Raw genomic sequence first — 14,770 nt, 5'->3', positions numbered from 1 at the left:
TCCACTGTATGTGCAATATTAACATTACAATGTTGTAATAAGTATCAAGCTCAGCAGGACCGGTTGGTTTGCAACAGACTTAAGATGGACGACGCGAGGCCCCTCTGATACACCCGCTCGACCAATGAGTCAGCCTCAGCTGTTACAGCATTAAATAACTAATCATATCTGAAAAAATAACTGATCAGATCCATCTAAAAGGATAAAAACAATCTTTGAAAAAATGTATTTGACCTGAGACTTTAGTTTGGTTTATGTCCCTTCCACTAACATGGAGGGGGCAGGGTTCAAAGAGCACCACGTTTTGGCTTCACTTTAGTGGAGCAGTCATGTCATCCATCTTTATACAGGCTATGGTTTTAAGTTAATGTCAGCCATGATTAATACGACTATACAAGAACTGAGAAATCTCCCAACACCAATAATCAACACATTCATAAATAAAAATCACCAACTGTAATTGTGTACATTCTTTTAATAACAATCTTTAAAAAAGCATGTTCAGCAATGAGGTACATTTATCAGTGTTACGTCATCAGTAGTCATGTGATAGGACTGTTCCTGGAACTGAGCTGACCTAACACTCAGAGTGATCAGGCACTAAAAGATGGTGAGCATGGGCAGCATTAGAGACAATTACCATATAAAGCATTAAAATTTTTAATTTAATAATACACATGTGCAACAATGTAGGATCACAGTAAAAATAGAAAGACATTTACACATTTAATTCACTTTCGTACCAGTTTCCCTCATGAACAGAAAAAGCCATATTTAGTATTTTCGTCAAAGTTATTCCTGAATTGTCTGAAACAGGGAAGACAAACATCAAAGTGACATCAGCGAGACAAACAAACTTTGGTCTGGGAGATTGGGTTTGTGTGCTCCAAGAGACAATCTGTGGTTTTGTCTCCAGATCAGCTGAGCTCGTCTCAATCGGTGCTTCTGTCGACGGCTCAGCGTTTACAAACTGATCAGAGTTCAGATGATCACCAGGGCATGCAGGGGTTGGGGCAGTCCCGGATGTACGACTCCAGGCTCCCTTTAGACACTTGCATCAGTGTCGTGTAAGTGGTCAACTGGAAAAAGACACACGGGGACAAATGACAAGCAAAAATGTTATTTAATCTGAAATCATTTAAATAGCTTTGAAGTGTAGATCAAAGGACAGACTCACCTTATTTAACACAGGTTTGGTGGAGAGAACGTCGTAGATGGTCTTTGAAGAGATGTTCTACACCAAGAGATAAACAAAGTCACATGATTGTATCACGTCCTCTAATCAGAGACAAACGTTGGTCCAGCTCTTGACAGGAAGTAGGTGTCGTCGGGATATTCACCTTCTGTGTGATCTGGTTCATGCACTTCATGGCGGGGGTCCTGCGATCGTCCAGGAACAGAGGCTCCTCCCAGTGGTCGTAGTTTGTCTCCAGGACGTACCACCGGTCCTGCTTCAGGTCGAGCCTGAAGGAATCAGATGAAAAAACATTGACGTGTGACATGTGACATGCAGCTGCTCCACATGAAGAAAAGGTTTGTGAAACAGGATCAAATCAGCTGATCTGAAACCAGAGCTGTCATCAGTTCCTGGTTAAGGAAGCAGTTTAATGTTTCACAAGACAAACACGAGGAATGCCGAGTCATGGTGACCTGTGATCCACCTCCTCTACTGCTGCCATTCACTAGATTACATTAGATTGTTTTACACCCAGGACTGACTTTTACTATATAAAGTCAATTTAAACAGTGATTTTACAGACAGAATTTAACAGAAGAGGCCTTTGGAATCTCAACTTGAGATCCAAGAACACAAATACTGTGTGTTGTTGGGATTAAATGCTCCAGTTCTTACTCCAACAAGTCGATATTGAGCTCTCTGGAGCGGGTGATGATGCAGCCCTGCCCCGTCTGGTTTCCCCCGAGGATGAAGTAGGCAGGAGCGAGCAGCTTTGTCGTAGCCAGGCGGGTTTTGGCCTCCTCATAGCTGAGGGGACAGAAGAGACATTTATTTTTTGGGGGGGGACAGAGACATGACATGGAGCGACACCATTCGGGTTTTATACAAAACATTTAGAACTAAAGTCATAGAAATGATGTCTGCTACTGGATTTTATTAAATTAAATTGCTAGTGTGTCCTTTTGAATTTTTCTTAATAACTTCGAGTATTTGCATTTGATTTTTCCAGGTAAAAGTATCAGAAAATAATACCTGTTTGCGTTTTCGAGCACAGAGCGAGTGAGAAAACTCATCCACATCCCGTCTCTCTGGCCCAGGACCCACTCCAGGATTCCTGCATTGATGAGAGTCGTCATTAATCATGAATCAGTGCAAACTGCGGAGCTGAGCGGGTTTTACTCACCGATGTATCCTCCATCAAGGCTGAAGCGTTCATTCATAGTCAGAGTGAATGTTTGCTAAGAGGAAATTGAGAAAGTCATTAAGTTTCTGACATGTGGAAACTCCATCATGTGATGTTAGATAATGTTTAAGAGTAAATATCTCACCGGTTTGATGCCGGTCAACATGCCGACGTATCCAGCGAAGTTTGTGGATTTGAAGACGGTCTTGTTGTTTCTCTTGAAATCGAGGTTCACCACCAGAGGCTTCAGCTTCTCGCTAATGATCCACGACTTGTTCTTCACATCCCAGCTGTGAGGAGGGACAAATTCATGTCATGAGATGTCTTGTTTTGTTTCATCCTGAGTACGATCAAGCTTAAAAACTGAAATTCTCACCCCATAAATAATCCAAAATCCAGATTTCTGCCATGAATGAGGTTACCTGAGAAAGCACAGAGACAAAAACCTTTCAGCGCTGATGTAGCATCTCTTTAAAGTTCATTATTCAACATGTCTCGGACGATGAACCACCTTTATCATCTTCGGCGACGACTGATGTGCACACGGTGAACACCTCGTAAAAGATGTTGAACAAGACGACCTCACCTACATGATCAAAATGAAGAGAAGAAGAAAATTCAATGAACAAAACAGGGAGACTAAGTTAAGTTTAAGACTTTTTAAAGAGTTCAAAAACATTTGAACATTTGCATTCTCACCAAGAGGAATCCCCGAAACATCAGCAATTCCTTTCATCTCCTCACCGAACGGCTTTGGGAGAGTCTTCGCCATCAAAGGCTGCAGAAAATTGAGAAAACGCTTCAGTCATAAGAACTTTTGTGACAATACAGACATGACACCCGTTCCCAGGAGAAGCGAGACTCACCAGTGTGACGTCGACCAGCTCGATCAGTCTTCCACTGGGCATGAAGGCATTAGCCAGGTCTTTGACGGCCTGCATCATGGTCACCAGCTTAAAAACAGAAAAACACCACGAGTATAAAAAGGAGAAACTCTGAGAGACTTTAGGGTAAATTACTGTCAAGTACTCTGCAGTTCACCTACATCATTTTTCTTGTCGGCGATCAGAGCGCTCCACCTCTTCCCGGGGGGCAAGTCGAGGTCCACTGTGTACCAGCTGACCGGTCCCCGGAACCTGGTGAGAAGGAAACGGATGTAAAATGACTCCAGCAGAACAACGTCAAAGAAAACATCCGATCGCAGCATCACTCATTTAACGGGATTAATATTGATCAGTTTGAGGCCATGAAGGCTAATTGTACATGATCAATAAACTGTTTTAAAAGAGTAACTCAAACTTAGAGTTAGATTTATGGAGCAGAGTAAAAAGTACATTTTTCTTTTAACTATAGTAAAATAAAAATATGAAGTAGAACAAAACAAAAAACGACTCAATATTTTGTTTGTTTTATGGCAGTTTTCCACCACTAGTAAACAAACGTTATTTTTTACAAGCAGCGGAATTTAACCCAAAAACCATCAGGTACAAGGTGCGGAATTTAACCAGAAACCATCAGGTACAAGGTGCGGAATTTAACCAGAAACCATCAGGTACAAGGTGCGGAATTTGAACGTGGACATTAACGAGGGGTAAGTGAAGGCAGCAGCGCTCAGGCGTTACCAAACACGAGTTACGTAAAGAAACAGAGATTCTCTATCTGTTAACGATACAAACGTTAATATCTTCACGTTAGCTTCGGGAGTGTTACGCTACTTACGTGGGTCCGTTGGGCGGATACATGTCGGAGCGGCAGTCCTCAGTGAACTGTGGGAAATACAACAACAAGTTCAGGGTAAAAGCATCAACTCGACCCAGTTCGTGTGTTTCCTGCTGTTGACGAGTTTACACGAGTGAACAGGAACTCACCGGAGGAACAAACTGAGCCGCAGCGACTGAGAGGAAAGTCACAGAAAGCAGGAAAACACACGGAGACATTTTTCACGAGGTTTCGACCAAAACTGTTTGTGCTCCGTTCACGGCGTGAAGTATATCAGGTGACGGCGAGCGGAAATGACTGTGACACAGGGGGAAGCGGAAGTCACCGAGGAGGAATAAAACACCGTCTGAACCAATAAAAAGGCACAAGTTAAAATAATTAACCATTAATCGTAATATTAAACGATATTATTTATGTGGTTTTTCCATAAAAGTGAAAAACTCGATGAATATAATTAACACGGGGATAACGAACACCCCTCGACGCACATTCGTCCATTCCACACGGAAGTAAAATTACATGACCACTTTTTTTTTATTCTTTATTACTCACAACAGAGACAAGAACAGAAACAATAACATCAAGGTACAAATACACAGAAAAACATCTCTCTACAATAAGACTACTTTATTTTACTGGAATTCTCTATTCTTTAAAATTATTTATATTATTGTGCTATTTTTATTGGGTTATTTTGTTCCTAATACTTTATCGACACCAGTAAAAGCTTTGCAATGATGACATAAGCCTTAAATGTTTGTACTTGTAGTCATTGTTTACAATAAAGTAAGTAAATATGGCAAAAAAATACAGAAAATAATACAATGTAAAATATAAAATAATCAATCAAAATATACAAAAATAAAATGAATTGAGAATGCATTATAATGCTAATTAAAAATGTTACAAGCAGTTATAGTTTTGATAGATTTTAGTTTTGTAGAATTTTGATTAGAATCAGATGAATGCAGCAAAGCACAATTTCCTACCAGTGACTTTACATTTATTAATATATGGAATTTATTTATATTATAAGAAGGTTAATCATACAAACATTGTGTCTTTCTGTGTTTAGTCTTTTTTGAAGAAAACAAGACCAAACCTTCATCAGTGTATCACATTTGGTTCCACAGTCTGTAAAGTAACGAAGCACATTTACTCAAACACTGCACTTCAGGGAGATTTTTATTTATTTTTTATTTCACTTTATACTTCTGCTTCACTTGATTTCAGAGGTAAATGTTCATTTTACTCCATGACATCTATCTAGTTACTTCTCCTGGTAAGAATTCATTTGATTCTTCTTGTTCAAGTCATCAGATATTAAGGGGGAAAGACAGTGCAGTAAAGATTTTGAAGATTTCTAATGCAGCTTAATTTTTCCTTTTTCTTGTGCAGCAGATTTACTTCTCCTCTTCCAAGCAGTTTTTCAAGCACATTGATTTAAAAGTAAACACTGATTAAAAACATTAATTCTTTCCACGTAATGTAAGTACTAAAATGTGTTCATGAGATTGATGGTTTTGCAGAATATCTAATATTTGGTGTCTCAACCAACAATAAAAGTAGTTGTTTACACAATGAAGCATCACTCATAGTAGCCCAGTAATATATTACATGTATGTATTTCAAGGTAGACATTTTCTGTATAACTAGCACTTTTACTGTTGATGTATTATGTCGTAATTTTGTGTTGACGTGCAGGACTTATGACCATTTTTTTATTGTGTTTTTCTAATCCTCATTCAAACAAACAAATACAAAAATGAACAGACATCCAGTTGATTCATAGCAAAGTGAAACGATAGATGATTCTTTACACTGTGGATCAGCTGACGTGTAGAAAGGTCACCACACTGGTGAATCCAACTTGCTGCAGAGTAGAATAATTGCCCAGACAAAACAGATTTGACCTTGTAATGTTTATTATTATTAAAAAATAACATCTAATCTGAGATTAAAAGACCACAATAATGAAAAGGTGACATTTACAAAGACATGGCAGCAGAGTTGAATCTTCACTTGCAGTACCTGTCTGCTTTCATCTTGCTTCTCCTGTAATGAAAAGAAAGATCAGGTTAAACTCAAAGTATGCAAACAATTATTTCATCATCATTTCCCAAATTATGACTCTTTGACTTTATTGTATCATAAAGTAAAAAACAGATAATTTAGTTTTTAACAGTTTGAACATTAAGTGAAATTGCAGCTTTGTTTATTGCTTCTTTTGACACTGGACATCAAGAACATAGTGAAAAGTGCACTTCTTTACTTTCATACTTTATTTAAGGTTTATAATTTGGATCTTGGAACAGACATGAATTGATCTTGAATGTCAACCTGTTGATTTGGCTTGCTTTGCATATGGATACACTGATAAGCATCATGCATCTGTGGAAACACTCGGAAGTTAACCTTTTGTATGAATTTAATTTTCTGAGAAAAGAACATTTAAAAAGGAGAATTATCAAAAAGCAGAATGACAGCAGACATTTTACAATAAATATACGATGATCTTGTTTTCACACCTGTCGAGCAGAGACTCATGGAACTTCCCGTCCGTCCTGGCTTTCTTTAACGTGACGGCGTCGCCCTCGTTGACCCTGAGCCGCCGATCTTGAAAACTCTGAAACTTCTTCCTGTAATTCACACGGCAACATTAATACGACAAATACCAATGCTCGTACAAAAGGAAAATGGTTAGAAACCACAGAGTACTTAAATGTTGACAGCGGCTAAGCCTGCTAGCTGCGACAAAACAACACGTACACAACTGATATCCCCAGAAACACTAAAGTCTCAAGGTAACACTGCACCGTCACAGGCTGTAAAGACTTATTCCTCCATGAATGCTGTTTCTTTTAAATACGCCTTGAACAGCTTCAAAATTAAACTTTATTAAATATCTTGCTATAAAACAACCGAGGCACCTTGTCAGAAACTTCTTGGATAGTTAGTTCGCCTGTCTGTGTTTTATGATTCCCCGGCTGCACTCCATCCTGAAAGGCATTTCAGACGCTAAACACTACATCAAGACACAGGCTCAAGGGCAGCCATTATCAACATGTCAACATGACGAGTCCATTTCCCCAGCATTCATCTCAAACAAATAATAGAGCGGGAGCGCAAGCCAAAGCACGCAGAGCGAAAAAAAACAACATAACAGCTTCAGATTTATTGCCTGGAACTGGATCGGTTACAGACGGGTCGTATATAAAAGCACCAACAGCATCAGAAGCTAAACTGTGGTAATGTTTGCTTCCTCATTCCACTCAAACAACACTCCATCAATTAAATTGGTCATATCTGTGTAAGGATTTACTGCTTTATTAGAGAATAAGAGTTCCAACATGGGTGTCCCTCATGTTTGTGACTGTGCTGCCTGTGTAATGAGTCAGCGCGACGTTACTCACACATAATTGATCTCACACGACTTCACATTGCCCTGGTCCTCGTCTGCAATGTCATCTTTACGCTTGACGTCTCGGTCCGCACTTGATCGGACCTGGAGAGAGGAGGACGAATAAAAATACAGAAAGAGATTAAATTTCAATACCTGCAGTCCCCTGAAGTGAGGGGTCGCAAACATGTCCCCTCTTCCTCTTCGGATTAACATGCAACCTAGCGGAAGAACACGATTTACACATCACCTTCAACATCTCGCCGTCCCCCGCCGTCTTGTTCTTGGCAACAATGTCCCCGATGTCACTGTAGGAGATGAAACAGCTATTTGCTGCCATGAGAGCCATTTTGCCCTGAGGCAGAGCAGAGAGAAAACAGAGGAGAAGGCAGTAGATTAGATAGAATTGCAGTGGGATTGGTTGTTGTGACAGGCGTGAAATGTTGCCTGATATTTGATGTAAAAGAGGCTCAGGGTTGTGCCAGGCAGGTTGTTTATAGGTTCAACAAAGCAACAAGGGGAGCAACGTGCCACAGTGTTAAGGCAGAGGCATAGTGAAGTAGCTTCTCATGGCTACAGCAAAGTGTCTCACAGGCTGAACTCCAGTCCAGCATGAGGCGAGCTGTGAAAGGCAGGGGAGCACTTACATGATGTCACAAATATAAAACATTTGTACTTATTCAGATGTCAAACATCAATCACTGGTCACATGGGCGTTCACACAAATTAAACCTTTTTAAACACAAATACACTTCATTAAGTAAAGTATTTATGGATAAACATTTGTAACATGTGACCTATATATAGACCCTGTCCTGTATGTTGCACAGCCTGTGTGTTTATATGTTAATTATCATTAAATCACAATCTTGGTTATATAATAAAATCAATTTCAGTGTGAGTCAGAGAGTAAAATCAAATTCCTTAAATTCATCAACATACTTGGCCAATAATTTTGATTCTGGTTTTAAGTATTACAACAAATTCAACTTAACACAGATAAAACATCTTTCGGGAAATTTGCATCTTTGCCTTGACTTTGTATTTAATCTCACTGCGTTAAATATTTGCATTTATCTCCTATATTCAGCGAGAAAATATGAAGAGTTCTAGTTTGGTGTATTTGTTACAGCAGCAGCTCTTCTGGTTCAGAAAGCTGGGGATGATGGGTAATATCCCCCGTTCACTTGTGTTTCAGTTCAGTGAGTGGGACGACACAGTCACAGCTACAGTCACAAACACACAAACTGTTTCTTTCTCTACATGAAATCCAATTAACCTCTCAGACACGGAGCCCAACAGATTCATCCCCACATGTGGTGACAGAGGGCGCTGTTGCTCAATACATGTTACATAGTGTTACTTTAACCGATGGCCTCATTAGATCAGAACAGACAAGATTCACTCACATCCTGGAAGACTGGTTCCCATTGTTCCCTGGCGCCGATGGCATCCGAGCGGCCCACCACCAAACCCTCAGAGTTTATTCCCAGGTATTTGCCGTATCCAGACTTCAAGGCTATTCTGCAACAACAACAACAACAACAAAAAAGATCACAATTTTCCCCTGGCACCGGAGGAGGCAACACAAACGATGCTAATCTAATGTTCACGACATCATTAGCTTTTCCTGCAGATTGTTTTTCTTTACGACAGGAAAGGTGAAACCACCACATGAGAAATAGATCTCTAACAGACAGAACCTCTGCAAGGAGATGCTGCTGGTGGAAGCATAAATTACTGTTCTACATCAAGACAACACAAACAAATCCTTCATATAAAATGCATAAGTAGGGTAATAATTCTGTGGGTGGAGGATTATCTGTGGATGCAAACACGAGGAGCAGTTTGTGTGTATTCACCGTGAATCGGAGAACTTGATGGCAGTGAACTGCTCTGGAGGGTCTGGTCCTTCATCATCTGAAATACATAGAACAAGTTTGACCTTTTAAATCTTTGTTAGTGTTACTTTTCAAATTGCTACGAAAACAGATGTTGTTAAGATGACAAAAAAGTTAAATAAAATATTCTCTGACGCAAGATCTTTGACTTGTTACTCAACCCTGATTTGTCAGTTGTGACGGAAATGCCACACAAAACAGATAATGCAGTGTTGAATTATTCACTGTGCAAGAATCATATACTGAAAATGTGCATAATTTATTTTCAGATCAAGATTATCCTTCAGACAAATCCCATATTTGTCTTATACATTCAAACCCTCTGGCTGTGGAGCGCTGTGCAGATCTCAGACCAGTGCATGATATGGAAGGAACTGCTGTGTTGCATTTAAATGCTTTGTTTTAAACACCGAGGTCTCCTGGGCGCCCTGTGATTTCATAGAACTGTGACCCGCCTGCGATCAGGTCACTTCCTGTCTTTTTACGATGCATCAGAGCGTGATACGGGCATCTGGTCGAGGAGGAGCAGAGTCGACTAGACATCAACACAAGAAGCATTAAAAAGAGTAAAATACGATATAAGCTGCTTTTTCAAAAGGCTTATTATCTCTTGTTTATATCAGAGTATGACCCTCAGGTTTGGCTGAGAGACCATCAGCATGTTTCCTTTGACCTGCAGGTGAATGGCAACATTTTTTGCAGCTTTCCAAAAGGCTGCATCATACACACTGTGCTGCTGGTGCGGAAAATCTATAATCTCTCTTTCTATACTGCTGGCTCACGTTCCCTTTCATCTCCTAGAAACAAGCCTATGTGCATGCAGATGACGAGGGCCCACTAAGGGAGTTGGGATGCTTCAGTCTCCGAACCGTTTTCACTGGTTCTCACAAAAAACGTGGGCTGAATTAATTGTGAATAGCGTCTCTCCTTCCCGGGCAGACAGGTGCAACGTGAACGCAGCAACGCTCCCTCAGACGTGGGTGAAAACACTTAGTTAGCTCTGCCCTTCCCCTCAAGTCAACCCCTGCTTTTCTGTCTGGATTTCCTGCTTAAATACTTTTAGCTTTTTGGACTGAATGTAAACCCCCCACTCCCCCCCCAATCACCTGAAGCCTCAGGGTGTTGTTTACAATATTGTCCTAACTGTTTTAATTATACACATTATCCAATATGTCATTCACTTTGCAGAAAACAATTAAATGCTGTGACCTAGTAGAACTGCACCACTCACAATGTACATTGTTAGATGATCATCTTTACTCGCACGGACATGCTTTGGCTTTAGAAAGACGGATGCTCTACGGATGGTAATTACTTTCTCCATTAATTGCTTTGTCTATAACATGTCAAGAAATATTGAAAAATTCTCCACAGCCCGGGGGCGATGAATTAAAATCATCTTGTTTTATTTTATCTCCCTTAATAAACTAAGACCCTAAAGAGTGATGGTTAGTTTTTAATTAGAATTTGTTTTGAGTCATTACCTGGACAACATTTTTTTTCTTTAATGGTAACACAACATGATTCTATCAAACACAATACAATTCCACTAGAATGTGATGGACAAGTCTCTCCCCAGGTAGTGATGTCTGAGACATTACACTATATAAGCTCAAGGAATTTGTGTAGAAATGGAATTACTAATAAAGGAGAATGGCGTTTGTATAATACTATGCATCAGTGAGACGAATAATAACTCTTAAAGTAGTTGATGTTGTTATTAAAGCACAAAACATTCGTGGGAAACTTAGTATGAAGCTCAGAAATATCTCTTTCATTCTGTGATTACACCGTATGTTATGTCAGGTATCCTCAACAATATATACATTTTCTACAGTGCTGATACAAGCTACGAGGCCCGTGTGAAGGAGACGACTCTTCTGCGAAATGACCTGCTCACCTTTGTGTGGTGCACCGACTGTGAAAAGTCCGGTATCCATGGCATGGATGTAGGCGTTGTTCTGCATTTCTAGGGCAACGGAACCCGTAATTTCTCCAAAGTTGGTGACGGACCACCACCCGTCTGGTGAGCAGAAACACCCAGGTCAGAATATGCAATAACACACGTCATCACTGTTTGCTTTAAAGTCACAGAAACACAAAGGTTGAAACTCCACTCTCTCTTTTTTTTTGCAGTAAACTGTGCTGATGTAAGGCATTAGCTGTGTTTAGGATTAGAGTTTATGAAAATCTTGATTTGGATGCTTCCTCAGCTAAAAATGTGTTTACCTCAGGGTAGCGGATTACTTGTAGCTGGTTCTTCTCATTTTTGTGACAAACTGTGAGCAAATATTATAATATAGCCCCTAGAAGTTTGGTATCAGGCACACATCTATAAATACTAACAGTTTATGACTATGAAATTGTTTCTCTGTTAATATTGCAAACTTTTCCATTACACACATTTAAATAAATCGTAAGTTATGTGGTCGTAAAAAATCTGAATGGTAATATGGGCAGATTTTTGCACACGAATAACATGTGGGCAAGGTTTTCTCCAATTATCCGCAACAGTATAAATAAAAACAAATTCTGATTCATACAATTAAGTGTCTTGAGGAGGAAACTATGCTAAACTGTCCAATCCTTAACATCTCAGCCACCTGCACGCAGCTTAATGGTGATGTCATATCGTCTCTAGGTGGCTTTTACAGTTTATAAATAAAGTAGATAAACACACCGACTACATCAGGTTTTTGTTCATCGTCTGTCGCTTTTCTTTTCTTATCCTTGTGCTTCTTCTTTTTCCTGTGAGGAAAAAAATACAAAATTGCAATCACGTCAAATGCTAATTGAAGATGTGGCTGTTAAATGTTTAACTACACGGGTTGACCTTGTAAAACATAAGCAAACATTCAGACTCTGGGAGCTGCTGATTCTGGGAGAGGTGAATATATTTTTCTTGAAATGCAACTCCAAGGCTCTGAATATCGAAACCTGATCAAGGAGTTATCATTCAAGTTTCATCATGAATGAAAGTTTTATGACCTGAGCTGCAGAGCCTCCAGAAAAAAGACTCTTAGGACTCTTAATGCATGTTGTGGAGCTACGGTGTAAATTGAAAGTTTGATTTTTTTGGGTGATGCATAAAAATAATATCCTCGAGTTTATGCATTTATATGAAAATAACGACTACTTGAACAATTGCATGTCATTATTTGCAGAATGACACAGAAGTGCCTCAAAATAAAACATCTAAGTTTGGATATTTTTGTCAAAGTGGCTCCTATATATTTATGAATAAATACAATTTATAAATGTTTACTAGCACAATAAGTATAAAAAAGAGGCTTATATAAGAAGAACAAATACTTAATTCTTCTAGTATTTATAATTATAGAGTCTGCTGTGATAATATTCTGCTATCCTATAACGTATAGGTTTTCTAGGCAGTTATTTCTCTGTGATCATATTTTACCTCGGAAATATAAATGGACACTTATACCACTAGTAATAACACAAACAATAATAACATAACAATGTGCCATTCAACATTTTAAGGACAAAGCATTGTTTGATTGCACCAAACTGAAGGATGGTTGAGATGTTAGCTGTTAGCATAAATAGTGTCCATGTGTTAGCTCGCCTCGAAATGCAGACTGAGCTCGACAGCCTGTGAAAACATTTGAACCAACACCGTGTTCATATTTAGCTGTTAACGGTTTGATCTTTTAACTAAGTTACTGATCACAGACAGAGAAGCAAAGATCAAAGCCTCCTCGTTCTCGCCTCTGCTACAGTAGCTAGTTAGCACAGGTTGTAGAGAATCCACTCGGTTAGCTCATAATAAAGTAATGTAGGCTGCAGGGACGTGTGCTGCTACGCGAGAGAGGAACTTACCCTTTGCTGAGACCTTTCAAAACCAGTTTGGTTGATTTCACGCGTGAATATTCAGCCATTTTCTGCAGCTAGCCCGGAGGTTAGCAACTTAGCACAGCTAGCAAACAACGAGTGCTACTACGGTGGCGGCAGAGGGACATTCAAAGTCCAAACCACCAAACCAGTTCACCAGAAGGCGATTTCATAACAAGGATACAGTAGAAGTACTTATACATATATACTCTATTACAGGTACTGCCTTAGTAAATGTAAAGGGATAACATTCTTAAGTGTTCTTAGTCTTAAGTGTTCTTAGTTTTCCTTACTTTCCTTATTTTTTAACCCTCAAAGTCAAGACAGTAAAAACCCAGAGTCCTCCCCAGTCCACATGAATTTCACAACCATAATGGTTTATAATCTGCACCTTTGTGTGACCTTTGTTGCCGTATAGTCACGTTAACTAAGAATATAATAATCTGTGCTGTCGTTCAGCGTCATCTGCATCACATTGAATACATTTCGTCCATCCTCCATATGTCAGATTCACGACTCCAGGGTCTAAAGAGGTGGCTTTTTCTCACACACACACACACACACACACACACACACACACACACAAACACACACACACCCCTCCCTCAAAAACAGTCACCTCAAGTAAGGTAGACAGGGGGGGACCTGAAGAGTGGTGTCCTCATATAACTGTTGATGCTAATATTGCCTCATTAAACAGGAATGGCCCAATCAGGGCCCTGCGACAGGAGGCGATAAATCATTTGAAGACACTGTCAAGAAGTAAAACAAATTGGACAGTGGCTTGTGTTTTCTGCCCACTGCAGTAAAACTCACCTGGTAAGAACTCCATCATCTGACAGAGAGGAGAGGAAACTGCGTGAGTGATGAAAACCTGATGAGAGCTGCTCAAAACCAGGCAGATTCACCACAACAGAGCACGTCATGACTGACGCAGGAGGGAAACTACAGTAATACCTCAGCGAGAGTCCTGATGCTGCCGTCCCCGGAGAAAGAGAAAGTTTGAGTCAGGGAGTTCGGAAGCTTAATCTGGTCAGAGAAAGTCCTGGGAGCTTTGAGGAAGTTGGCCAGTGGGGTGTTTAGAAGTCATGATTCAACATTTTTTTCCCCCTGAGCTGTATTTGTGCGCCGGTCGTTTGTCAAATTCAATGATGCTTTGACAGCAATCCCGGTTGTTGATGGGATTTAGCAGTCGTAACTTGTTCCAAGGAAGCTGAGTGGCTAAGCCCATAAGTATTTAGGAGGAGCTGAAGGAAGCCAGTGTCAAGCAAAGTGGTGTAACTCACACAGCACCTGATGCAGAGAAGCTACAGCAGCATCTTTCTTCAGGCTTTTAATATCTACACACTACTTTCTGTTATAGAACCTTTTATCGGCTCTTTTCCAGAAGGTTCGTGGTTGGTGGTAATTAATTAACAAGTTGTTCTTGGTGACAATATAAACAAGATCCAAGTATCTGTTCACGTGTCGAACGTCCAATAAAAGTGACAGCCTGAATTAAATGTCCAATTAGAATAACAATTCAGAAAAACAATATT

General features: G+C 39.8%; 2 protein-coding genes across 2 annotated transcripts; both read right to left on the bottom strand.

The window, feature by feature from the left end:
* Positions 1–457: 457 nt before the first annotated feature.
* Positions 458–4,381, bottom strand: asah1b (N-acylsphingosine amidohydrolase (acid ceramidase) 1b). The gene is made up of 14 exons (XM_035168468.2): positions 4,229–4,381; positions 4,080–4,126; positions 3,406–3,496; positions 3,227–3,313; positions 3,060–3,138; positions 2,872–2,946; positions 2,737–2,782; positions 2,506–2,650; positions 2,361–2,415; positions 2,210–2,291; positions 1,853–1,984; positions 1,341–1,464; positions 1,178–1,234; positions 458–1,079 (listed from the first exon to the last, which is right to left on the bottom strand). The coding sequence occupies exons 1-14, from the start codon at positions 4,295–4,297 to the stop codon at positions 990–992; spliced, it is 1,179 nt and encodes a 392-aa protein (XP_035024359.1). The 5' UTR covers positions 4,298–4,381; the 3' UTR covers positions 458–989.
* A 1,605-nt stretch (positions 4,382–5,986) lies between these two features.
* On the bottom strand, positions 5,987–13,381 carry frg1 (FSHD region gene 1). Its single transcript, XM_035168479.2, has 9 exons — positions 13,221–13,381; positions 12,061–12,128; positions 11,281–11,403; positions 9,342–9,399; positions 8,889–9,003; positions 7,730–7,834; positions 7,493–7,584; positions 6,608–6,718; positions 5,987–6,134 (listed from the first exon to the last, which is right to left on the bottom strand). Exons 1-9 carry the CDS (start codon positions 13,277–13,279, stop codon positions 6,098–6,100), a joined length of 768 nt encoding a protein of 255 aa, XP_035024370.1. The 5' UTR covers positions 13,280–13,381; the 3' UTR covers positions 5,987–6,097.
* Between the last annotated feature and the right edge of the window lie 1,389 nt (positions 13,382–14,770).

This window comes from Hippoglossus stenolepis, chromosome 2 (genome assembly GCF_022539355.2).
Source record: "Hippoglossus stenolepis isolate QCI-W04-F060 chromosome 2, HSTE1.2, whole genome shotgun sequence".
Classification (NCBI taxonomy): Eukaryota; Metazoa; Chordata; class Actinopteri; order Pleuronectiformes; family Pleuronectidae; genus Hippoglossus; species Hippoglossus stenolepis.
The sequence above is the reverse complement of the archived record's forward strand: the minus strand, read 5'-3'. Positions and strand labels throughout refer to the sequence as shown.